The sequence below is a fragment of the Lontra canadensis genome, unplaced genomic scaffold, assembly GCF_010015895.1.
Source record: "Lontra canadensis isolate GAN:19392208 unplaced genomic scaffold, GSC_riverotter_1.0 scaffold7, whole genome shotgun sequence".
NCBI classification, from domain to species: Eukaryota; Metazoa; Chordata; class Mammalia; order Carnivora; family Mustelidae; genus Lontra; species Lontra canadensis.
In genome coordinates, this window is record NW_022631001.1 from 30,641,390 (window position 1) to 30,667,185 (window position 25,796).

The 25,796-nt window shown below is 39.6% G+C and overlaps 2 protein-coding genes across 6 annotated transcripts in view; one reads left to right on the forward strand and one right to left on the reverse strand.

Annotated features, from left to right (window-relative positions):
* Window positions 1-14,272, forward strand: part of NLRP14 (NLR family pyrin domain containing 14) — a 30,038-nt gene extending 15,766 nt beyond the window's left edge. The window contains exons 8-11 of the mRNA XM_032853368.1: window positions 1,884-2,054; window positions 4,269-4,439; window positions 12,742-12,912; window positions 14,101-14,272. Of these exons, the coding sequence (XP_032709259.1) occupies window positions 1,884-2,054; window positions 4,269-4,439; window positions 12,742-12,912; window positions 14,101-14,236 (649 nt within the window). The 3' untranslated portion in view covers window positions 14,237-14,272. The remainder of the gene's footprint in view (window positions 1-1,883; window positions 2,055-4,268; window positions 4,440-12,741; window positions 12,913-14,100) is intronic.
* Window positions 96-24,329, reverse strand: LOC116865163 (60S ribosomal protein L39-like). Of its 5 annotated transcripts, none has more exons than XM_032853363.1 (3): window positions 24,287-24,329; window positions 4,249-4,368; window positions 96-356 (listed from the first exon to the last, which is right to left on the reverse strand). In XM_032853363.1, exon 3 carries the CDS (start codon window positions 302-304, stop codon window positions 149-151), a length of 156 nt encoding a protein of 51 aa, XP_032709254.1. In that variant the 5' UTR covers window positions 305-356; window positions 4,249-4,368; window positions 24,287-24,329; the 3' UTR covers window positions 96-148. The 5 variants fall into 5 exon arrangements, with proteins under 5 accessions (XP_032709254.1, XP_032709255.1, XP_032709258.1 ...); XM_032853364.1 differs by lacking the exon at window positions 24,287-24,329 and adding an exon at window positions 4,780-4,793; XM_032853367.1 differs by lacking the exon at window positions 4,249-4,368 and having other exon boundaries at window positions 24,287-24,305.
* Window positions 24,330-25,796: the final 1,467 nt, after the last annotated feature.

The following is a 25,796-nucleotide window of genomic DNA, read 5'->3' on the forward strand; positions in this document are numbered from 1 at the left end:
AAAATCATTTCCCTGATAAAACAGGTCTATTGGCCAGGTAAGAGGGACGTTAACAGAGTGATAGGATAGGAACATGTTGGGGGGAAAAAAGGAACATGTGAGCTTCATGCAGCTTCAATACATGTGCCATCTCATGAAGTGTGATGCCTTACAGACCCAGCTTGGTTCTTCTCCAATGACGCCTCTTGGAGTTGTACCTGATTTTATTACCAGTTTTCATCTGAATCCACTGGGGAATGGGACGATTCTGCTTTTGTTTCTTGGCCAGGAATCGCTTGATTCTGAACGTCTTGTGAGAAGACATGGCGAGGAACAGTCAACCACACACCAGGATGGTAGCAAAAAGGAGGGAAAAGCTGAAATATATTTTAAAAGGGAGAATGTTATCAACATACTCTGTCCCTTGCTTTTTCCCATCTGTTATCTGTAATGATACGACAACAAGGATGATGGTGTTAATAACTGCCGTGTATTCTTCCTCTGTGCTGGGTCCTGTGCTAAACTGGTTTAATCTGTACAAAAGTACCTGATGGTGTCAAATTGGCCACCTGAGTTCTAAGTGCCTTACTGGACGGTAGGAAATAGGAGGCTTAGAAAGATTATGTAGCTTGCCTAATGCTCATAAGAAGATGATGGATTCAGGACTAAAGTCTGCCTGTCCAGCTCCATATTCTGGGCTTAGAACAGAGGTCTAATATGATCACCATTAAAGAGAAAGGCAGCATCCCATGGTATGGCTGGATCACAGTGTGATTATTTTCTTCATGGCTCTTAGACAATTTTAGACATGGAACTGCTGAGCCAAAACTCTTATTTTGTTAGATATGGTTAAATTTTCTCCAGATTATTCATATTTCCTCAGCAGTCTAGAGGCCTACATTTTAAGATCTTCACTGGGTATCTACTTTTTTTTTAATCAATATTATTTTCTTTAAAGATTTTATTTCTTGGAGCGCACAAGCCAGGGGAAGCCGCAGGTGGAGGGAGGAGAAGCAGACTCTCTGCTGAGCAAGGAGCCCTATGTGGGGATGACCCCAGGACCATTATCTGAGTGGATGGCAGATACTTAACTGACTGAGCCACCCAGGAGCCCCTTATCAATATTATTTAGATAATTAAAGATAACTAAAAATAATTTGATGTTGAGCATCTTTTCAGATGTTTTTGGCCTTTAGTATTCTAGGAATTATCTCTTCATGGATTTAATTTTCCTCTAGATGTTTTCTGTTATGTATGTTATATAATATGGTTATTAATAAGCAAATAGACCTTATAGCCATTATTTTTTATATGTTGCAAATAATTTACCTAACATGTTACAGCATTCCTAACTTTCTTATGGTCATTTTTAGAATACAGAATTTTAAAATTTTTGTGAAGTCAAAATCCTCCTCATGACCTCTCAGTTTTATCATAATTGGAAATATCTTTTTTCAAAAAAAAAAAAAAACTGTCACACACTTTATGGTTTAATTTTTGAAATGTTAAATTATTCCTAATTCGTTATAAGGCTTATCCCATATGTCACGTCTGCCTTCCCAAATTATTTATGGTATAATAGATCTTTTCCCTACTGATTGGAAATGCCACTTTTATTATGTACAAAAATACTTTTCTGTGATTACTCCCATTCTGTTCCAAATGCCTGCTCTTCTGTTCCATGTAGCTACTTCTGCAGTTGGGCCCTATATTTGTGCCCAGTGTAAAGAGGCTAACATTTCATTTATAGTAAGAAAAATTCTGAAAAACAAGGGTGGAGGGTATTTGATGAGATGAGTGCTGGCAAATAGATATAAGGTACCAGAGCATGAAATCTTCCCAAAGATAAGAACCTCTGGGCAGTAGCAGTGATTCCATCTTCACTCACACTGTCCTTCCTACAGGCTGAGGCGTTGCCACTTCACTTCGCTTAGTGGTGAACATCTCTCATCCGCTCTCCTGTGCAACAGGAGCCTGACACACCTGGATCTGGGGTCAAACCGGCTACAGGATGATGGAGTAAAGCTTCTGTGTGATGCCTTTCGGCATCCAAGCTGTCACCTTCAGGAGCTGGAGTAGGTCTTTTGTGACCTTTCTTTGGGTGCTTTGACTACTGTGAGGGTAGGGGAGATGAGGAAAGAAGGGATGAGCTGAGTGTGTGTCAGAGAAAAGAATAAACAGCTGATTCCTTCTCTCTCACCCTGCTTGAGACAAGCTGGGGAAGTATGTTCATCAGATTTTTCTTAAAACAGTTAATACAGTAATTCAACCTCCCTCAGGGAAGGAGGACCAGAGACAACAGACTGAACAGCCATTTTATATATTTTTTTGGTTGTACCCCAGTGAGTCTACTGTGTGTCCTCTACCTTACATCCATGAGGCAGAAACTGTGCCCTACTAGTTTTTCTTTCAGGTTCAAAACTAGGTCAACTTTTAAAAAAACAGGAAGGGAATTTTTTTTTCTTTTTGGAAAGAGTATGTATGCATGAGTGGGGAGGCTGGGACAGAAGCAGAGGTAAAGAATCTCAAGCAGACTCCATGCCACACGCAGAGCCATACATGGGGCTTGATCTCAGAACCCTGAGATGGTAACCTGAGCCAAAATCAAAGAGTCGGATGCTTAATGGACTGAGCCACCCAGGTGCCCACTAGGAAGGGAATTTCTAAAAATGTTCAACAAGCCACTCATTAAGCAACTGTTTTTATTACTATGTTCTCTTATTCTGTGGGTGGGTATTTACATGTGTGGTATGTGTATATGTAATTGTTATTACTGTATAGATAAGACTTGGAGGTTTCCTTTTCATAGGATAGTATTTCAGAAATATTTAAATACTTATATGCTGTTATCTTATTGGATATTGAATATATCCTATATACATTCAATATCTTATTGAATAATGGATGCACTATATTTAGTATTTAATATTTCATTTTGTAAATATTGTGGCTAGAGTGAAGCAACATAGAGGTGTCACTTAGTGATCTCAGCTCACTTTCCCACCAGGGCCTCCCCATAGGACTAGTCACCTGGGTGAGTTATTAAGGGTTTAATCTCCAGCATTGTTTTTTTACAACTATAAACTCTAGATCGTTTGACTAGACTAGACTCAGGGTAATCAAATTTCCACAAGAGTTTAACAGTTGATTGTTACATTGGTAAACACCAAGTTGATTGAACTCTTGGGTCCAATAAGTACCTTTACTTTCTTTAGGAAAACATACACAATGTGATTCTCTGAAGCTTCCTTGATTATTATTCAACTGGAAGACAAAATTTTACTTCATGGAAATTATTGTTATATCCACTACCTTTATTTTAGCCACAATTTCTAAGTGACCTATACACACAAGATGTTTGCGTAGTCTACTTTCTCTCTTTAACATTGTAAGCACATAGACAAATTTGTGCTCTCTTAGCTACCTTCATAGCCTCTATGCAGACCATTGCCAATTCACTCAACTAAAATTTCCAACAAATATAAGCTATATTCTGAGGGCATTAAAAGTTTTTACTAAGGTGATGCACTTGCCCTCCAGTAACTCATAAAATGCTGATGGCAAGGAAATAAAGACAAAGCCAGTTACAATGTATTCCACATATTCTTGTAAGACAAAAGTCTCAAGGAGCAAGGAGTGGGACAGAGGCTACTGAATTACCTTAGCCTTGAAAGATGAACAGGATTTTGTGGTGTGCAGATACCCTTGGCAGAAGGTAGGAAGAGAGCAGGGACCTGAAGATAGGTGTGGAAGAAAAAAAAAAAAATAGATGGGTATGCTTGATGAGTAGGATGGGGATGAAATATGGAAAGTGAACACTTGAGGGCAGATTCTGCATGCTCTCGAATGCCCTACAGAGGGTTGAAAGAAATAACTTCTATGTAGTTATGCTTCTTGGAAAACAGCACTTTAAGATAGATTCTTGGAAAGTATTTTTATTTCAAAAATATATTAGAAACTAAAAGCACGGAGATCTGTGGGTTCCTTGGATAAATTTCTATCTATTTTGTTTGTTTGTTTTGAGAGAAAAAAGTGTTTATACCCTTGATTTGGAAACTTGGTGGGTATAACTTATTTGTGGGAGAAAGCAGCTTTACCCACTGTTTTGTTTTCAGCTCATTAAGAAATCCCATGTGTTTCTTCTGGTAATGTTAGACATTCTTCTGTGTGTTCTGGATTGTGGGGAGAAAAGGGTCAGGAAAAAGGCTTAGATACATCAGCTTCTCTCCTAGGAATAATTTAATTAAGCTTCACAACTGACAGTCTCACCTCTTTTGTATTTCTTGCAGATTGTTGGGCTGTGTTCTTACTAGTACGTGTTGTCTGGATCTGGCTTCTGCTATTCTGAACAACACACACCTGCGGAGCCTGGACCTTGGACACAATGACCTGCAGGATGATGGAGTAAAAGTTCTGTCTGAGGCTTTGAGACATCCAAACTGCAATATTGAGAGGCTTGGGTAAGTTCAGTTTTCCATTAGGAAAATGATACCGATTTGGTGGCCTGCATGGCTAGAAGAAATTTAGTACATGAGAAAGGATGATAAATGGGACAGAAGGTAAGTTACTCTCAGAAATGAGAATCTGAATTTCAAATATGTGGATCACTGTGTATTATGTGCTGTTAGTATTGAAGCCATATTTCACAATTCATTGTGTCCTCCTTAGTGCCCTGGACAGAGTATATATTAGTATGTATTAAGTAAATGGTACCTGCTTTAAGGTCTTCCCTGTTCTATCATCCTTCAGATATTCCATCTCTCTTTGAATTTTCTAATTAAAGTGAAGATTTGGGGGTACCTGGGTAGCTCAGTTGCTTAACAACCCGACTCTTGATTTCTGCTCAGGTCATGATCTCAGGGTCTTGCAACCAAGCCCACATAAGGCTCCACTCAGGGTGTATGCATGAGCCTGCTTAAGATTCTCTCTATCTCTCCCTCTTCCCCTCCCTCGCCCTCACCTCCCACCCCAGCTTGTGCTAGATCTCTCACATGTGCACTCTTTCTCAAAAAAAAAAAAAAAATCTGCTCATTGTTTTTAATCTGGAGAAATGCTATCTTTGCTGGTTTGTTTGTTTGTTTTGTTTTTAAGATTTTATTTATCTTAGAGGGAGAGCATGAGCAGGAGAGGGGCAGATATGAGTGAGAGGGAGAAGTGGGGGAGAATCCCAAGCAGACTCCAGGCATTGAACCTGACACAGGGCTTGAGCTCACAACCCTAAGATCATGACCTGAGCTGAAATCAAGAGTTCGATACTTAACTGAGTCACATAGCACCCCACTATTTATGCTTTTAAAGAGCCTGTGGTCTAATAAAACCTTATCCTATGTTTTGAGTACTTTTTATGTTTAATCATATATTGTTTAGATGTTTTTTAAATCTCAAATGGATATTGTCTAGTATATTTTTACTTAAATAGTGTGATTTATTGATCTCTGGGTCAAGAATTTTGCTCCATATGTGGGAAACCCAAATATTCTATGTCTCCCTGACTCTTACAAGAAAATGCTGCTTTACTTTACCTATGTGTCCATTGACTGTTTATATATTTTTTTCTCAACAATGATGATACTGTAACTGTTGGGTCTGGAATTTATTTTTATTTTTATTTTTTTTAAAGATTTTATTTATTTATTTATTAGACAGAGACCACAAGTAGGCAGAAAGACAGGCAGAAAAAGAGGAGGAAGCAGGCTCCCTGCTGAGCAGAGAGCCCAATGCAGGGCTCCATTCCAGGATCCTGGGATCATGACCTGAGCTGAAAGCAGAGGCTTTAACCCAGTGAGCCACCCAGGTGCCCCTGGGTCTGGAATTTAATTTTATCCTGCTTATAAACCTAGTAAACTAGCCTATCCATATTTCCTGGATACGGGCAGGAAACACAGAATCCCATCAGAGACTGAGGACTTTATTACTCCTTGCATGGCAGCATAAGCACTAGTGTTTCTGTGTCCATTTCCTCTGTCACCCAAATCCCAGTGGGTGGATGTGGACAGCATGGATGGACACCTGCACATGGTAGTGGGTTGCATCCTAGGAAAGAAACATGGAACTTGGGAGACCCATCATTTTATAGCAGGCACTAAGCAAGCCTGCTCTTTGTCCTGAAGGGAGACATTACCTCATCCCTCAATGCTGCTCACAACACACACACTCTAGAAATGACCTATATGAAGAGTTCTCAGGGTCTTGCAAAAGACTCCCTGAAATAATTCATCTCTCCTTTTTCTGCACAGTACAGTCTCGGTTAATTTTCACATGGATATGCCATTCCACTGGCCACTCTCAATTAATCTGACCAACAGAAGCTGGGGCCAAATCTCATTAACTTGTCTCCTACACAGTTTGATTAGGGCCACTATCATTAGCACTCCAAGCATAGGATGAGGTCAAATTGTAGTGTTGATTTCAGCTATACCCTCAGCATCCTGGACTCAGCCAACTGAATGAGACCCAGAGAGTACCAATTGGCCTTGTCATCTATTATAACTCATGAAAGGGGGTTTGGGTTGACCTGCTGATCTTGATATCATTGTAATAAAGGGGGGGGGGAATTGGCCCAAACCAGTCCCATCCCCAAAAAAGAGAATTCAGTGGTCCATATCTTCACATAAAACAAACATATAACCTGAAGAAACACAGCTCACTCCAGTGTGGAATCTGTTCTTCTATTGATTTGGGTCACCATTACAGTGGTTTGGTTATGTCAGGTAGGTAGGCAGTGTCACTAAGTAGTTACATATGCCTTGTTAGCCATACATGGCATAACTCAGCTGTACTGGCATCAGGTGAAGCTTATGAATTTGTACCAGTCAGACTGAAACAAGGTTGTACTGATTCTGTTTGTACCCCTGTGATAGGGGTCCAGGTCTGGGGGCTGCCATCGATGACATCACACAGAGCAGAATAGTTAGGACCTGCCATGTCCACTTGAGATTTTCTATTTTCATAGCATGTGGACAAACTTGGCAGTGGGTCAGGTTGCCAGCTGCAGCTGCTACTTAAGGAGACCACATCATTTTGCCAGGCAGTAGTGTTGGGTCTAGAGAAGGAAAGGAAGTCATTAATTGTTCTTCCTACTCCCTGCACCTTCAGGTTCTGAGATGTTCCTTCCCTGGGTATTGGTGTCACTGCCCTTCCCCACAGTCGTGAAATAGGTGTGTCCCATCCCATTGCCTATAACTTGGCTTTTTCTCCAGTCATCCCCTAAAGATCTGCCCTATGTTCATCTGTTTTGTTTCTTAAATTCCACATGAGTGAAATCCTATGGTATTTGTCTGTCTTTGACTGACTTATTTCCCTTAGCTTATCTCTAGCTCCATTCACGTTGCAAATGGCTAAATAATATTCTGTGGGGGGAGGGGGGTGTGTGTGTATGTATATATGTGTATCACATCTTCATTACCCATTCTTCAGTTGATGGACACTTGGGCTCTTTCCATAATTTCACTATCGTTGATAATGCTGCCATAAACACCAAGGCGCATATATCCCTTTGAATCAGTATTTTGGTGTCCTTCGAGTAAATACCTAGTAGTACAATTGATGGATTATGAGATTAAAAAAAAAGGCAAATATAAAACAACCCTTAATGATAGAGAACAAACCAAGGAATGATGGAGGGAGGTGGGCTAGATGGGTGATGGGTATTAGGAAGGCACTTGTGATGAGCACTAGGTGTTGTATGCAAGTGATGAATCACTAAATTCTACACCTGAAACAAATACTACACTGTATGTTAACTGAAATTTAAATTAAAAACTTTAAAAAATGTTTATACACAGAAAAAAATAAAGATCTGCCAAGTTCACATTTTAAACATTTTCACTATGAAATATAAAATACATACAAACAAGCAAATAAAACTGTTTAAAAAAAAATCATGTGCATAACCTCACCCAGGTCAATAAACTGAATTCACCCAGGAAAGTAAATTCCCCTACTCCTCCCTTATAAATTGCTTCTTCCTTCCTCCCCAAGAAGTAAACATTATCCTGATGTTTGTGGCCATCATTTATTTAACCGTACAGTGACTGCAAGTGTATATAGCCCTAAGCAATATATTGTTGAATTTTGCCAGGTTTTGCATTTTATATACAGGGAATCCTACTCTATATTCTTTTGTGTTACCTTTTTTTTTTTTTTTGCTCATTGTTAGGAGTTTGTCATCCAGTTGTTTCATGTAGTTGTAGTTAGATCATTTTTATCACAGTAAAGTATTCCAGTGAATGACTGTACCACAAACAATGTAATAACCATTCTATTATAGGTGGACTTTTGTATTGTTTTCATTTATTTTTTGACCAGTGCTGTTGATGAATATTTCAGTAATGAATTCTGAGGCACATATGTATATATTTATCTAGGGTAAATAGGGATAGATTTATTACATAATGGGGAAAAGATCTTTAAATTTATCAGATATTATCAAAAAGACTGTACTAATTTATTCTGCCCTTGGTGGTGTGTGATATAGTTCCTGTTCTCTGTTCTTGCCATTTTGTCTGATTTTATTTTTAAAGTTTAGGTTATTAGGTGTGTGTTTAGGTTATTAGGTGTGTGTTTTAGCATCTTTGGTTTCAATATGTGTCTGGTTAGAGGTTTGATACTTTTTCAGATGCTTAAAACCCATTTGTATTTCCTCTTTTGTCAAGTTCCTTTTCCATGTATTTTGTTCATTCTTCTATTTGGTGAGCCAGTTTTGGCCTTACTGATTTGTAGTTGTTTTTTTTTTTCCCTCCAGTATATTCTGGTTATGAACCCTTGTCACTTACATATGTGACAATAACTTGGGCTTTTCTTTCCACACTGTATGGTGTCTTTTATGGAACTAAAGAACTTAATTGTTAACATCAGATTATTCTTTTACTGTTAGTGCTTTTTGTAATTGTTCAGGACATTTTTCCCGACACTGGGAAATTCTAAATTTGGAGTCAGGACTCTGAAGACCTTCTTCTATTTTCTAAATGTAAAAGGCAACTTATGAAGCATTTGAGTTTTTTTTTTTTTAAGATTTTATTTATTTGATAGAGATCAGTAGGCAGAGAGGCAGGCAGAGAGAGATGGAGAAGCAGGCTCCTTGCTTGTGGAGCAGAGAACCCGATGCGGGGCTCGATCCCAGGACCCCGAGATCATGACCTGAGCCGAAGGCAGAGGCCTAACCCACTGAGCCACCCAGGCACCCTAGCATTTGAGATTTTAAAATATGGTTGGAGGTCTGTCCAGTTTAATATTTTTTCTATGTGGATACATCTTTTCTGGCAAAATTTAATGACTCTCTTTCTTTCCTCACTGTTTGGCAGGGCCACCTTTGTTATAAATCAGTACATTGGTGCATGGGTCTGTTGCTGGGTTCTCCCTTCGCATTTCCAAACAAAATTTTAAATATTGGCTTACCAAGTTACACACACGTGCACGTGAGCCTCCCCATGTATCCACACCTACACATAAAGGTGGCATTTTGATTGGAATTGCATTGAACCTATCAATTATGATAGATCCTTATTTACGTAGCTATATCAATAAAGCTTAGTAATTTTTCCTGTAGTGGCCCTCTGTTTTGCTGTTTAACTTTATTTCTAAGTACTTGTTATATTGCAATAGTATTTGGAAAAGGGTATTTTTTTTTTTAACGATTTAATTATTTGACAGAGAGCACAAACAGGAGGAGTGGCAGGCAGAGGCAGAGGGAGAAGCAATCTCCCCACTGAGCAAAGAGCCCTATGCAGGGCTCCATCCCAGGACCCTGGGATTATGACCTGAGGCAAAGGCAGATGCTTAACCCACTGAGCCACCCAGGTTCCCCAGAAATGGGTATTTTTGTTGTTTTTTCGTTTTACTTATTCCTTATAGATAGAAACACAGGTTTTTGTATATTAATTTCATATCCAGTAGCTTATCACATCCTGCAGTTAATTATAATTGCTTATTCGTATTTGTTTGGATCTTCTAGGTAGAGTCCTCTCTTTTGAGAATAACAGGGTTTGGGTTTTTTTTTTTCCCCCTTTTCTATTCTTTTCCTTTTTTCTTCTTACTGCCTTAGTATCTTGTAAGACATGTGATAGAATGTCTGGAGATACTGGGCTTTCCTGTGTTATTTTCAGTGTCAAAAGCAAAATTTGTCAAAAGCAAAATTTCAATGCTTCTCTTTTATTAATTTAAGAAGGTTCCTATCTTTAGTTTGCTAAGAATTTTTTATTTTCTTTATAAATTATGAATACATGTTGAGATTTATGAAATGTGTCAATTGTGGTAAATCACACTGATTTTTATTATATATATTAGATTGGGGGTGGGAGGCTCAAAACCAACTTGGTCATGGTATCTCATATACTTCGTGCACTTAATTTTGTTGATAGAGGACTATTTTAACATCTTTGTTTATAATGGAGATTAAGTTATAATTTTCTTATGCAGTTCCCATCAAGTTTTGGTGTCCAGATTACAGTATTTTCAAAAAATGAGTTTGGGAGTGATCCTTGTTTTTCTTAGGAGGGTTTGAGTAAGATTAGAATTATTTCTTCCTTGAACTTTGTAGAAATTTCTGGTGAAGCTATATGATCTGGAATTTCCTTTGTGTGGAGATTTGACTTGTGATTCAATTTTTAAAATGATCACACATTTATGTAAGTTTCCTCTTACTGAGTAATTTTTGGTAAAATTATTCCTATGATTTTATCCATTTCAGCTAAATTTTTAAATCTCTTGGCAAGTGTCTGATATTTTATTGTCTGCTCAACTTCTGATCATCTCCAGTGATTTAGACATCTGCTGATATCTCTTTTCCTGATATTGACAGTTTCAGCTTTTTCTCATTTTACTTTTCAAAGAATACAACATTGATCTTCTCTAAGTGTATATTTTTTCCTTAATTATTTTAACTTATTTCTCCTTTTGAGTTTATTTTACCTTTTAAAAATTTTTTTTTACTTATTTATCAGAGAGTGCACATGCATGCGTGTGCACCCTGGAGAGCACAAGCGGGGGAAATGGCAGGCAGAGGAAGAAGCAGGCTCTCTGCTGAGCAAGGAACCAGGTGTAGGACTTGCTTTTAGGACCCTGGGACTGTGACCCTAGCCAAAGATGCTTAACCAACTGAGCCACCCAAGCATCCCTATTTTACTGTTCTTAAATTCTTGAGCTAGATGCTTTGCTCATAAATATTTCCTCCTTTTCCAACACAAGGGTATGACTTTTCCTTCAAATCATTGCATTAACTCCATCCTGTAATTAATATTAAATGTAGCATTTGTTATTTTTGAGTCTAAAATATTTAACTTCCCTCATGATCTTTTTTCTTCAATCCATTGGTTATTTTAAAGTGTATTCCTTAATTTTCAAACACGAAAGGGGTTTCTTGTCATCTTTTTTATATTTAATCTCTAGGATTGTGGTCTAAGAACATATTTTGCATGATTACAGTTCTTTAAAATTTGTTATTTGCTTCACAACCCTAAAAAATATAGTCCATTTTTTAGACATGTACCATAACGCACTTAATATGAAGAGTTGTTGGTTGCTGTATTGTATGAGTTAATTAAGATTGCTAATTCCGCTATTTAAGTCATCTATATTTTTAGTGATTTTTTATAACTGTAGAGTTGTCTTTCAGTTTGTCATTCTGTTAGTTTTAGTTTTCTATATTTTGAGAACATTATAAGTGACTGCAAACTTAGAATGATTGTTTCCTGATGAATTCTTGAAATCTTTTATGTCTCATAGTGCTTTTTACCCTATGGTTTATTTTGAGTGATATTTATCTTGTGTCATAAATAGTGAGAGTGTTGCTCTACCACATTAATGCCAGTTCCATCTAGGCAGTAATTTAATTTTTTTTAATACTCTTCACCTATATAGGCACTCAGTTGTTGAATGGCTCAGTAAACATAAGGTGAAAATTAAATTAAATTTAGTTGGTTAGGGACATCATCATGTGTAAAAGTTTGAATTTAACATACTTCCTCAGTTCATGGTTTATGCAAGGATCCTCCAATGACTACTGGTTGGCTAGTTGGTTAATTTATCTCCTTTAAACTAGTCTCCTTCCCCTGTATAGGCAGCTGGTCTACTGTGTTTGAAATATGCCATAGAATTGTGAGTATCTTTGTAAAAGATGTAATGTTTTTTGGTGTATTCATTTTTATTTGCATAAATGGTGTGGTGCTAAGAGACCTCATTATATACCCTGCTTTTGAAATACTCAATATCATATTTTAAAAGTCCACTTATATATCTATATGTTTTTTAATTTTATTTATTTATTTGACAGAGGGAGAGCAAGCACAAGTAGGCAGAGCAGCAGGAACAGAGAGGGGGAAGCAGGCTCCCCGCTGAGCAGAAAGGCTGATGCCGGGCTGATCCCAGGACCCTGAGATCATGACCTGGGCAGAAGGCAGAGGCTTAACCCACTGAGCCACTCAGGTGCCCCAGTGTATCTATATTTTTAATGATGATAAAAGATTCAACTGTTTCAGCTTTTCTTAGTGTGCTTCCCTATTTATTCCCTGGACTATAATTATGAACTTGCAATTTATGATTTAAGAAGGAATATATTCAGTCTATAAATATCTAGTAATAATGAATATTATAAGTATTTAACAGTCTTTGAATCATTTGTCTAATTGTGCCCCCCCCCGTTTTTTTTTTTTTTTCTTTTTCTTTTTTAAGCTTCTGGAGTCGTCCTACACTCCCAGCTCACAGACGTCTTATGTGCTTGCTGTCTGGAGTAAAATTAATTTTATCTTTAGTCTCTCTTCCCTTCAGGTTGGAATATTGTGGTTTGACTTCCCTGTGTTGTCAGGATCTCTCCTCTGTTCTTAGAAGCAACCAAAACCTGATAAAAATAAACCTGAGACAGAATACTTTAGGGCACGAAGGAGTGATGAAGTTATGTGAAGTCTTGAGGTCTCCTGAATGTAAACTGAAAGTTCTAGGGTAAGTTTTCACTGGCTTCTCAGGGCAAAAGTTTCTTGTAACCAGGGATTGGGGAAGCTACTTATTTATTGCAGGGCTAAGGATCAACCTGATCGTGGATCCCTACGTATTCTTGAGGCCCTTACTTGTTTTTCTCCTATAGGACATTGAATTTTGAGACATACTGTAGCAAAGTAGTAATAGCTGAGAACTGTAAAGCCAGACTACCTGAGTTTGAAATCTAGCTGGAACTTAATAGATACATGAAGTTACACTAGTTTCCAATCTATGTTTTGGTTTCCTTATCCAAAAAAATGGGTGAAATAATAATATCTACCCATGGTTTATTGTGAGGATCCATCAGCCAAGTCAGTAAGGCAGTAGAGGTGTCTCCCTACTATCTGAAGGTAGAGTGTTCCTATGAAACCTTTCACAAGCCAAAATTGTGTAAATCAGATGCAGTTACCATTAATTTATATGGAAAATTTTTTGAGCATTCCTGGACCCAAAAAAATAACCTCTTCTAGGCTTTTCTGATACCTTAGGACATATGCACAAAATAAATTGATATGAAGCACAGATACCCACAGCCACAGTTCAAAGCTATGATGGCTTGGTGCTGAGGGGCACTGTAGGTCCCAGGGAAGGAGCTTGGAGGGGCTGCTATTGCTGCTTGGGTTCCTGCTGCCTCTGTAATGGCTTGCTGCAACCCAAATGCCAAATGCTATTTTTGCTTTTTACCTATGTGTGTGTGTGTGTGTGTGTGTGTGTGTGTGTTCAAAGCAAAAATCTTTGAACTTCCTTCAGTTATCAAAAACAGGTGCTAATGTAGCTCTCTCATAAAGGTGATGTGGTATAGCCACGACCTTTGGAAAAGCAGAGGTATGGTATCTGTATTGAGAACTGTGCATTTAACAACTAACAGTGTTATACGTTAGCTATTGTCCTCATTAGTAGTACTGTTTTGCTTGAGTAGAAAAAAGCTCTTGGGAGGATTCTCTTAAATTTTAATCTATTTCTATTTCTGCTCTAAATTCCATTTTCCTTCGCCTGCTATGTTCCCTTGATATATCACTCATACTTTCCTTGCCCCATTCCCCATGTTTGTCTCTACATCAACAGTCTTTCTCTGAAAAACAAATTCTTCAGAGAAATTACAGGACTGTGGGAAAACTGAGTACAAGAAGAGATATTCCCTTGTTTTCTCAGGGTGTGCAAAGAGGCGTTTGATGAGGAAGCCCGGAAACTTCTGGAAGCTGTGCAAGTTAGCAACCCACACCTTATCATTAAGCGTGATTACACTGATCACAATGACGAAGATGGTTCCTGGTGGTGCTGTACCTGATTTATAGAACCTAATGTTCTTTTAAAAAGTGAAATAAAGGCCTCAGAGTGACAAGGCTTGGGGGCTCTTAGCGTTAGATGCTTTGTGCCCAGATGGTGTATGATGTCTGTTAGATGTAGGTGAGTCATTTCTCTGTAAACTATCTGTGCTACTTCACATGGGGTTTGAGAGGCTAAAATAAAATGAAAAACATAAGCTCTGTGAAAGGTATAACATGTTTTTAATTGAATGTAGAGCTTAAGAATTCAGATGTGAGAAGCCTAGAAATGAGACTGGAGCACCAGGCCAGGGTAGATTATGTTAGAGCATCTGGTTTTCTCTCTCTCCCTTGCCCGGATGGCTTCCTTCACAGCCTCACCATCTCTGGCATGTTTTACTGGCATGTTTTGTGTTCCTGGAACCACTGGGTCTAAATAACTTGAGTGTTTCTTAGAATCCAGATTCTTGAGCCCCGCATCAGACTTACTGAATCAAAATACCTGGATGAAGGTCCTAGGAACTGGCATTTTAAATTATTTCCCAGGCAGCTTTTAGGTACATTACTATTTGAGAATGGCTGGTTTCTCAATTGAAATGGGAGTCTACATCCTCAGTGAACATTATCTGTAGCCTGTTGTGAAGATATAAGTAGATATAGGATTATTGGGATTAGACCTATTCCTCCATTTCACATTTGACAATCCCAAATGTGAAATCTGACACAGTAACATTTTCTGTGAAAGACTGTTTAAACCTTTTCAGAGCATCACTGAGGAAGGTAACCCTACTATTTTCTCTTATAAGGCTATAAAACTTTAATAGTAGAAGATAGCACTGCAAGGAAATTCACAGTCATATTATTTATGAATATATATGCATAAATATGAATATTTGAAAATTCAAAATTAAATTTAAATATATCATGAATTAGGGGCACCTTGTTGGCTCAGCTGATACAGCATGTCACTCTTGATCTCCAGGTTGTGAGTCTGAACCCCATGTTGGGTGTAGAGATAACTTAAATACAACTTAAATATACACTGTAAATATGACTTAAAACAGAAGTACAAAAAGACAAATATTAGGAATGTTGTAATTTATGTTATCGATTGATGGAGAAAGGCTAAATAATCACTTCCGCATATGTTGATAAGGCATTGAACAAAATTGGTTTTTGGTCAGGTACTTATTTCAAAACATAAGGAATTTTTACCTTGTACTATTAACAGTATACTAGAACCACAGTCATCTAAATTTTGGAAACACACCTGGTGTCACTGCTATCAGATAATCCATGGGCCAGGATTAGGAGTGAAGGCAGATGGGGATCTGGAGGCAGATGGGGGCTGGGGCCGACCTTGTGCAAGTGCAGGGTCAGTCACTGTCTTTAAAGTATTTATAGTCATTTATGGATATTTTGCATTAATGTTGACTTAAAAGATATTCCACTAAAATATTTATCTTGATTCTTGAGTCTTTCCCTATCTCCTTAAAGTTGTGCATCCCCCAAGTTACCCCCCTCATCCTAAATCCAGCCCTGGAGAATAAAGAGTTTGCAATTTCAAATAGTGTAGTTACAGGGTCAAAAGGGATAGTCAAAGATTCAAATAGGGTGATCAAAATAAACTTTGGCTTTGTTGGATTTTTTTTTTATTCTTTACATTTTCTTTTTAAGTAAGTTTATTTCATAAATTCTTATTTTTTGTTATTTGAATTTGTTCTGACAGTATGCTAACTCCTTAAGTTAGATTCTTACTGATTTCTAGCCTTTTTATTATAAGTATTAAAGTATAAATTTCCCTTAATTTATATTTTAGCTGAATTCCTATGCTTGAATACGGATTTATTTTCAGTAGCCTTCATGTCCAAATGTTTTCTTACAGTGGGATTTTTTTTCTGTGATCCATATGTCAAATAGAAGTATTTGTAATTTCCAGACTTAAGGGTTTTTAAAGTTATCTTTGTTGGGGTGCCTGGGTGGCTCATTTAAGTGTCTGCTTTCTGCTCAGGTCATGATCCTGGGGTCCTGGGGTTCTGGGATCTAGCCAGGCATCACAGTGGGTTCCCTGCTTGGCAGGAGACCTGCTTCTCCTTCCGCTCCCCTTTGGGATTATCTTTTAATCATACAGAACATTTGCACTGCTAGCTCACAAGAATTATTTACATTGCTATCAGTTTTCTACAAAATAATCTCTATACCCTTAGTTGTGAATCTCCTGATCAAATAGCAAATCAAGAGTCAAAGAACTGTTAAATTTTTTAATATGCCTCAGTTAATCTTTTTAAAAGCTTATTTGAGGGGGAAATTAATTTGAACTATGTAGCATCAAACAAAGTGGCTGGAAGGGCTCCACCCAAAAACAGAAGGAAGTCTTCTAGAAAGATGTGAAAGCAAAAAAAATTATTTGAATGGCAATAGCTTAAGCATTATAAGCTTTCTTGGAAAAGTCCAGTTGGCTATTTGTGATTGGTTGTCCTTAGGTTTCGATTTAACTTTGAGACATTTACAGATTTATGTTTTGATTTGCTTGGATATTGTCATGAGCATGTTATGAAGGCGCACACAGGAGTCTTTCCACAGTCTTAAAATTAACATAATTATAAAGCAGGTTCAGGATTCCAAACTCAGTGACATTTCACCATGTGATTAACAGGCTTCTTATAAGGCACACAAAGTAATGCACAAGACAAGTCCTACGACAAACTAAATAGGACAGGGGGTGGGAGGTTAACAAACCAAATGTGAAATCATAACATTGTTAAGTCCTTGGCCCCATTTAAGTGGGCTCTCAGGACTCACTGCTTATGTTCAAGGGGTGAAGGATCCCTGTTCTTTGCAGAGATCAATCAGGCAGAGCCTTCTGTAGTCGCTGCCTTTGAGAAGTAGTCAGGCATAAAGCAGTCAGTGCTTGGAGAGTCTTAACAGTTTGCTGCAAAAATCCTACTTTGCTAAAGGATTAACAAAGTCAGTCTTGGGCCCCCACTGTTTCTGTGGGTTATAAGTTGAGTGTGTCATCAGCTGGTGCTGATGTTTCTGTGGATTATAAGTTGAGTGTGTCATCAGCTGGTGCTGATGTTTCTGTGGGTTATAAGTTGAGTGTGTCATCAGCTGGTGCTGGTCTTGGTGGTATCTGGTCTCAGCTGAAATGCCCTAGGTGCTTGTGTCACTGCTTAACACAAACCACTGCTCAGTACGAGTGATGGCATCTTGCTCGCTATAGTAGGCTGCTATGATATCAGAAGCATTATGATTTTCATACTTGAGTTACCTTTAACATGGAGGCTAAAAGATATTTATGTCTCACTATCACCTCTGAATCTTGGTCTAGGAGCTAATGAACTTTAGGGAGGGAGGTGTAGAAAAAGGACAACAGTCTTCACCCAACCATGCTACTGTTGTTTATAATATATTTCAGTCTTCAAGCTTCCTTTCTCACAGCTCTAGAAATTTCCTAAGAAAACCTTTGGAAATTTCTAAGCAGGAAGATCAATGGGCTTATCTTTTGTCATACTATTTGGTCTTCTGTTCTCAGTTCCTGAAATTGCCTCAGAGCTATAAAGATGAAATGGGTGTCTTATTATTCATAATGAGCCTCTTCCAATGACAAGTTTATGTTAATGAGGTGACCTTTGGAAATCCCCTGAGGATGAGGGCCAGGCTGCCTGGGGAGCCAACCTTGATCTGAAGGTTAGAATTTTCAGTCACGGCACCTGATGGGGGTGGTGGGGTGGGGGGGACTGTTGTAGGTTGAATCCCCAATAGCCAGTGATTTAATCAATCATACCTATGTTATGGAGCCTCCATAAAAACCCAAGAGTGTTTGTAGAACTTCCAGGATGGTAAACCAGAACATTTGAACCCGCTAGTCCCCAAACTCCATGGGACAGAAGCTCCTGCTTTTAGGGACCTTGCCCTACATATCTCTTCATCTGGCTATTCATATACTTCTTCTGTTGTATTGTAAAAATCCAGTAATAGTGATGTCGAGAACAAAGGTAGGAAAATTAAACTTCCTTACAACTTACAGCCCATTGACAAGTAATTGGTACAGGCAGAGCGATCTTCCTCATTGCTTAGCTGCCTCAATGTTAATACTGTGTTAGAGGCAAAAAGCAACCATAGCTTGACACTTGACATTAGCTCGACCTCCAGGATCCCATAAAAATCCCTTTGGTAACTTCCTTTATCTCTACCTGCCCCCTCACTCCCAAGATATGTTAGCAGTCATCCTCCAAGCATATGGCCCACTGATAAACTTCTGAAGGGTCTCATGATTAGTTTTACTAGATAGTAATAAATGACCTTTTCCTAACAACAGCTAGCCCTCCAAGGTCCCAGAAACCTTGCTATCCCCAACTACCTCCTTACTTGAAAGTATATAATCGGCCATTCCTCACAACCCAATGCTGCTCTTTCTGCCCACAGTTCCTGTCTTTGGGCTTTAATAAAAACACCTTTTTTGCACCAAAGATGTGTCAAGAATTCTTTCTTGACTCTTCAGTCCCGAACCCCAGCATTTCATATCTGTAAGTATACTGATTTCCTGAGTCTGTGAGCCACTCTAGCAAGTTAATTGAACCCAAGGAGGGGGTGTTACCAAACAGTATTTGATGTTACCAAACTATCACAGGCACTAACCCAGAAAAGGAATGGGTGAGGCTCGGCCCGCTGCTACACCCAGCTGGTCCCTTACAGGGAATCCCAAGGGGGCTGCACACATTGAAAGCATGGTTCCTGACTGTGTTTGCCAACACTGTTGTTGAACAAACTCTGATAAACTTGTCCTAAGATAAGTCAGTAACTCAAGAAACAAGGGTTAAGAAGAGAAAGGGAGAAATTTATTTTGGGTGGCAGCACCTGAGGGAGGTGACAGGCTCAAGCCGTAACAACTACCTCTCCAACAGTAAGATAGACACCTAGAGTTTTGCAGACACTTTCGGGGTTGGGGCGTACCTGAAAGAGAGCAGGCAGAAAGCATGTGATCAGGGGTGGGGGTCAGTATATGTTCAGCCCATGATCTTGGGCAGTGAAGGGGACGTGTGGCATGTGATCCTCTAATTTTAGTATATGTGCTGCCAAAGCGAGCACTGTGATCCTCTAGGCATGCCATTACTATCAGGGGTTTTCTGGTCTGGCCATTGGAATGTTCCAGTTATTGTCAGTACCTCAGAAAGTGCAATAAGAAATAATTGTTGGGGCCTATAGTTGAGGAAGAGGGGTCGCTAACAGATTGTAATTTATGTTCAAAGCATAGATTAACAACCTGGACTTTGAATTGGCATCTGATATGGGAGCAGTCTTGTGGGACTCCGTTCTTACTAACCTGTGGAATGTGATGCTATTTCTAGGTAGGTAGTGTCCGAATTGAGTGAATTTATAGGATATTCAGTCAATGTCTCAGGAGAATTAATAAGTGGCGTGGGAAAAACACGTGGTACCTTAACATGGTCAATATACTTTTTTTTTCCTTTAGACTTTATTTATTTGATAGAGACGGCGAGAGAGGGAACACAAGCAGGGGGAGTGGGAGAGGGAGAAGCAGGCTTCCCGCTGAGTGGGGAGCCTGATGCAGGGCTTGATCCTAGAACCCTTTCTGGGATCATGACCTGAGCCGAAGACAGATGCTTAATGACTAAGCCACCCAGACACCCCAGTATACTTCTTTAGGAGTGAAAGAGATAAGGGAAAACTAGATTGAAAAGATATGTTCTTTCCAGGCTAATTAGTATAGCTTATTTTAGGTCATCATTTCCTGTCTAGTCTCTCGGCTTCTCCCTTACTGCATTCTACTCTGTCTTCTACACCAAAGTAGCTTTCTTTAAAAACAAAACAGAAAACTATTTTCAAGTCTCTTTTCCCTCTCCTTCCACCTCTACTGCTTTACATTCGGTTTCAGCTCTCGACCCCCAAACAGTGTAAACCATTGACAATGTTATTTCAAACCGAATACTGTGTTCAGCTTATCATTTTGTCCCCACTGCCTTTTGCACATATCATTCCCTCTAATATTTTTGTCTTCACTCCTTCTTAATCATAGGTCCTTTACCAGAAGATAAGATCTAAGAATAGATTAAAAGGAGGAAACTAGCAGGTTCCATTATACCAATAGGAAGAAGAAAGACCATGAACTCACATATTGTTAATATTTTTGTCTTTCAGATATAATCATTTAAAAAGATGTTTAAAAGATGTAAATGTTTAATTAAACAGCCCTCTTTCCTATTTGTCTTCACCTCAGAATCTTCAATACCTAGGACAGTGCCTGCCCTATCAGAAGTGCCCAATAAGTATTTGTTGAATAAATGAAAGGGTATGTGAATCATGTGAGGTCTGGATCAAATTCTCCTTATTTAAAAGGCAGCATAATTTGGGCACTTGGGTGGCTCGGTCAGTTAAATGACTGATTCTTGGTTTCGGCTCAAGTCATGATTTCAGGGGTCCTAGAATTGAGCCCTGCACTGGGTTCTCAGCTTGAAGATTCCTTCTCTCTGCCTCTCCCTGCCACTCACACACTCATACACTCTCTCCAAAATAAATTTTTTTAAGATTTTATTTATTTATTTGATAGATCACAAGCAGGCAGAGAGGCAGGCAGAGAGAGAGGAGGAAGCAGGCTCCCTGCTGAGCAGAGAGCCCGATGAGGGGCTCGATCCCAGGACTCCGAGATCATGACCTGAGCCGAAGGCAGAGGCTTAACCCACTGAGCCACCGAGGCGCCCCTCCAAAATAAATTTTTAACAATAACAAAAAGCAGTGTTTTTGTTCCACTTTCCAATATATCACTCTCCCTTCTCACCAAACAACACAGTGATTTCTTCTCAAATCCCTGAATGTCGCAAGTTTTTCACCACCAGTCCTTTGCACTGGTGATCCGCTCTGTCTCCTCGGCTCTTCCACAGGGCTGACTCAACCATCTTTGCACTGCAGTTTAAATATCCCTTGTCAAGGATTTGGTTAAGTACTGTTATCTGAAATACCACTGCCCGCCCCCTTTTACTAACAGATCATAGGTGTTTTTTTCCTACAGCTTCTCAAAGATTTTCTTATCGTCTGTTTTCATTAACACAGTGTAAGTTAAGCAAGGGCAGGAACTATGGCTCTTTCCTTCACTGTTTTATTTCCAACCCACAGCACAGTGTCACCCAGTGTGGGGTCTGAACAAACAAACGAATGAATGAATGAAAGCAAAAATATCCCACTACTCCTGAAGGCAGCTGTATTACTTGCCAACTTACTAGCAACTCAGTGAAATTGTGACTCCCACAGTTTGGGAATGCCCAGCTTTTAGGAAACAACTGGATTTGCAGCCTCTGCATCCCTCTGTAGCCCCTGAATTCCAACTCTGGTGGGGAGGAGGGCACTTATTTCCAGTTGGCTTTTGTGAATTACTAAGTGCGATGAATCTGCCTTCAGGTCCTGGGATGAAGCCTGGAAGGGCCAGGAGATTCCTGCGGAGTGTCTGCTATTGTGGAGAGGGAAGGCAAGCTCAGCAGGGTAAGGGAAGGCAGAGCAGAGTGCACAGATGAGACAGGGGCCCAGTACTGTTGGAGGGCGTAGCTTTTGGTGACTCAGGGCGCGGGGGCCGTCCTGATCAGGCTTGCAGGGAGCAGGAGTTGCAGCCTGTGTAGTCCACTCCTGGAGCTTGTGTCCCTGAGATAGATGCTCTCAGAACCTGGCTTGGGGTGCGCAGTTCACAGCATGGATGTTCTTGGAAAGGAAGGACCCCAACCTTGGCCTCCAAAGACAGAGAAAACAGGACCCTGGACAGCGCTTAGAGGCCACAAAGGCAGGGCTTGCGTTACTTTGTGTTCCCAGATCTTTTCCACTGGGGCAATTTTGCCACTCATAATAAAGCTGAGATCCCAATCTGTGGGGACACTATCCTAAAGTTGGGCAGAAATGGATTTCCCAAAAATGGACACCTGTTATTCACCAAAATAATATAAATTTCTTTGAAACAAGAGGAACATAAAAAACAGTTTTTTTGTCATATTATTTGAATAAATCAGGGGATACTAATAGATTTGAAAAGTACAAAGGTGGTAGCCAGGGGCTGGAGGGAATGTGAAGTTAATGGGTACAGTCTCAGTTTTGCTAGATGAAAATAATTCTAACTGAATAGAAAATAATTCTAACCAATAATTCTATTGGTTTCACAATGTGAATATACTCAGTGCTACTGTAAAGAGAAACTTTTTTAAGGTTTTTATTTATTTTTTGGACAGACAGTGATCACAAGTAGGCAGACACCCAGAGAGGCGGTGGGGGGGAAGCTCCCCACTAAGCAGAGAGCCTGATGTGGGGCTTGACCCCAGGACCCTGGGATCATGACCTGAGCTGAAGGTAGAGCTTTAACCCACTGAGCCACTCAGGCACCCCAAGAGAAACTCTTATTTTCATTTACTTCAAATGCAATATTCTGAATACTACACTACTTCTGGCACTTCTGGTCACCACATGCGTATGCATCCAGCAATTCTCCAACACCAGCTGGCTGTCCTACAATTCAACTCAGTTCTGACACGATCCACCTGGAGAGAGCCTCAGATCCCAGGTTGAAAGCTCAGTCCTGTACCACTGCCCCCCCCCCCCCACCAGATTGTGCTTCTGATCCACGAGCTATGAAACAGAGGTTCCCCAGACCCTCTTTTCAGGTTTGATTAATTTGTTAGAATGGCTCACAAAACTGAGGAAAGCATTTTACATATTAGAGTACCAGTTTGTTACAAAATGATGTAACTCAGAAACAACCAGATGGAAGACATGCTGAGGGCAAGGAATGCGGAAAGGGGGCAGAGCTTACATGCTCTTCCTGAGCAAGACTGCTACTCTCCCTAGCACCAGCTCATTCACCAGCCTGGAGGCTCTCCAAACCCAGGATTTTTGTGGAGGCTTCATTATATATGTGTGATACTGGCCTTGGTGATTGAACTCAATCTCCAGTCTCTATCCTCTCCAGAGAGGTGGGGGTGGGTGGGGCTGGAAGTTCCAACCCTCTAAGCAGGAGGTTGGTTCCCTTGGCAACCAGCCACCATCCTAGGGTGCTTTCCAAAAGTTGCACATTAACATAAACTTAGGTGTGGTTGTATGGGGAGGACACTCCTTTCACCTTTGTGGTCTTGGAGCTATTTCAGGAATCCATGACAAAAGACTAAATATTAAAAGATGCTCCCATTGTTCTTACTCTCCTGGAAATGCCAAGGATTTTAAAAGCTATGAAACAGAAATCTTGGACCAACACCAAAATATAGAATAAACCACAATATCACAACTACTCAACTATATACCTAAAAATGTTAAAAGTGGCAAATTTTATGTGTTTTTACCACAACTTTAAAAATTACCAAGGGGAAAAAAAAAGTGGTGCCCAAGCTGCAGAGTGACTGGGAAGCTCCCTCCTCAGTGTCAAGGAGCTTGTGGCACAGTATAGAGCCACGGGATCACTCCATGTGTCTGGATGGCTGGCCCAGAAGTCAGTCCCTGGAGATACTGGAAACAGATTCAGGGTCCCATTCCACAGGTATTGGTGCTGCTTCTAGAGCTAGTCCCCCGACCTTCCCATTAGGAAGGATGGGGATCTCATTCAGTTGACTCTCCTTTCTACCCCAAGGAAATGGGGACCTTCATGGCAGTTCCTTTCTGTTCTCCAACTCTTCCTTTGCAGAGATTATTATTGTTACTAGAGAAGAGTGATTTTCTTTTTCTTGAAATGTCATCTTCATTCCCTGATAGTAGATTTCTTTCTTTTCTTTTCCATCTTGAAGCTTCTCTACCTACTAAATCCTATACTGCAGCCTGTGCGATACTCCGTAAGAAATGCCTCTGCACCCCCTTGCCTGGCTCTCCTTACTTTGATGTACCCATCCCTGTCCAGCAGTATTCGCATCTTCATTAATTATTAATATCTGCTATAGTTTGTTGCCAGTAGGTTGTAAACGAGTGAAAAATAGTATTAGCATTCTTTTTCATTGACACCTGGGGGATAGCTATAAACATAAAATAATCATTACCATTTTGCAATTTCAAGTATGATAATTATTACTTTCAAAATATTTCAAAATGAGGGGTACCTGGGTAGCTCAGTCAGTTGAGCATCCAACTCTTGATCTCAGCTTAGGTCTTGATCTCAGGGTTGTGCTCCACAGTGGGCGTGGAACCTACTTAAAAAAAAAAATTCAAAATAAGTAGCCAGACCATGAGTGTCAGAACTTAAAACAACCATGTATGTTAGACCTCTTCATTGTAATTTAGCAGGGCAGAAATTCAGGTAGCCTGGGGATCCCATGTGCAACCAGCAGTTTTGTTGCGACTGAGCCCTTAAGCTATGGGGTTTGTGCTAACTCTGGGCAATTAGTGTCAGAAGTTAGTTGAGTTGTAGGATATCCCGTTGGTGTGAAAGAATTGAGAACTGTTGTTAGAAAATGACACACCATCTCCCCTTGATTACTACAATAGCCTCCTAGCCATCTACAAATTTAGGAATTCCCACAACCCCCTCAGTTTCCATAATTCTAGAAAGACCTACAGAACTCAGTAAAGTGCTATACTTATGATTCGTTTGTTATAAAGGATGCAAATAACCAAATGAAGGGGTACCTAAGGCATATTCAGGGAGTAGGTCTGCGGCTTCCTTACGCCCTCTAGGCAAGTGACTGTCCCAGCACATCCACGTGTTCACCAAACAAGAAGTTCCCTGAACTCTGTTGTTAAGTGTTTTCATATGAGCTTTCACTGCAGGGGCATGATTAATTAAATCACTGGCCATGGTGATTGAACCCAATCTTCAGGCCCTTTTCCCCCTTTCCAGAGTCACATTCTAACCCTCTAATCACATGGCTCTTTCATCTAGTGACCAGCCACCATCCTGAAGCTATTTAGGGGCCCCTCTAGGATTTACTCCATTAGCATAAATTCAGATATGGTGGAAAGGGTTTATGAGTAACAAAAAACATTTCTATTGCTTAGGAAATTCCAAGGGTTTTAGACAAAGATTAAGTATGTTTTTTATTATACCCCAGGCCACCCCCTAGTCTTTGATCTCATGGATCCCTTATAGCAAAAATCATATCTGTCTGAATGTAACAGATAACAGCAGCATTTGGAAGAGTCAATGTGGGTAGAGATAAGAAGCTTCTAACACAATTTCCCAATACATCTGACCATCAATATCAGTATTATAATTTTACCAACAATGTAGATATAAGACCATATTTCATTATGATAAACATAATCTGAAAAATAAAAGTCAAAAGATATCAGCCTATTACTAGAGTCCATTCAGTCCAGGCCATCATATTGTATGAAAGTATCTCCCAGGATGAGGCCACTCATGTTCACAGGCTTCCATTTGATCTCTGCAGTTTCCAAAAGCACGTGTGGCTTCAGCACCATAGCACTACATAGCTTCACTCTTTCTGGCATCTGGTATAATTCAGCTAAGAGACAGTATCATCTCCTGTTTTGAGCCTCTTTCTAAGTGTTAATGAATTCGAGATTCCCTCATTACATAACTTGTTTGTTTATTTGTCTAGCAGGTACTCCCCCCAGTCTACTCCCTAGAGTAGGATTATACAGGTACAG

What these genes read in the sequence shown, in the direction of transcription:
- LOC116865163 (XM_032853363.1), bottom strand. Translation starts at nt 304, where the DNA reads ATGTCTTCTCACAAGACGTTCAGAATCAAGCGATTCCTGGCCAAGAAA.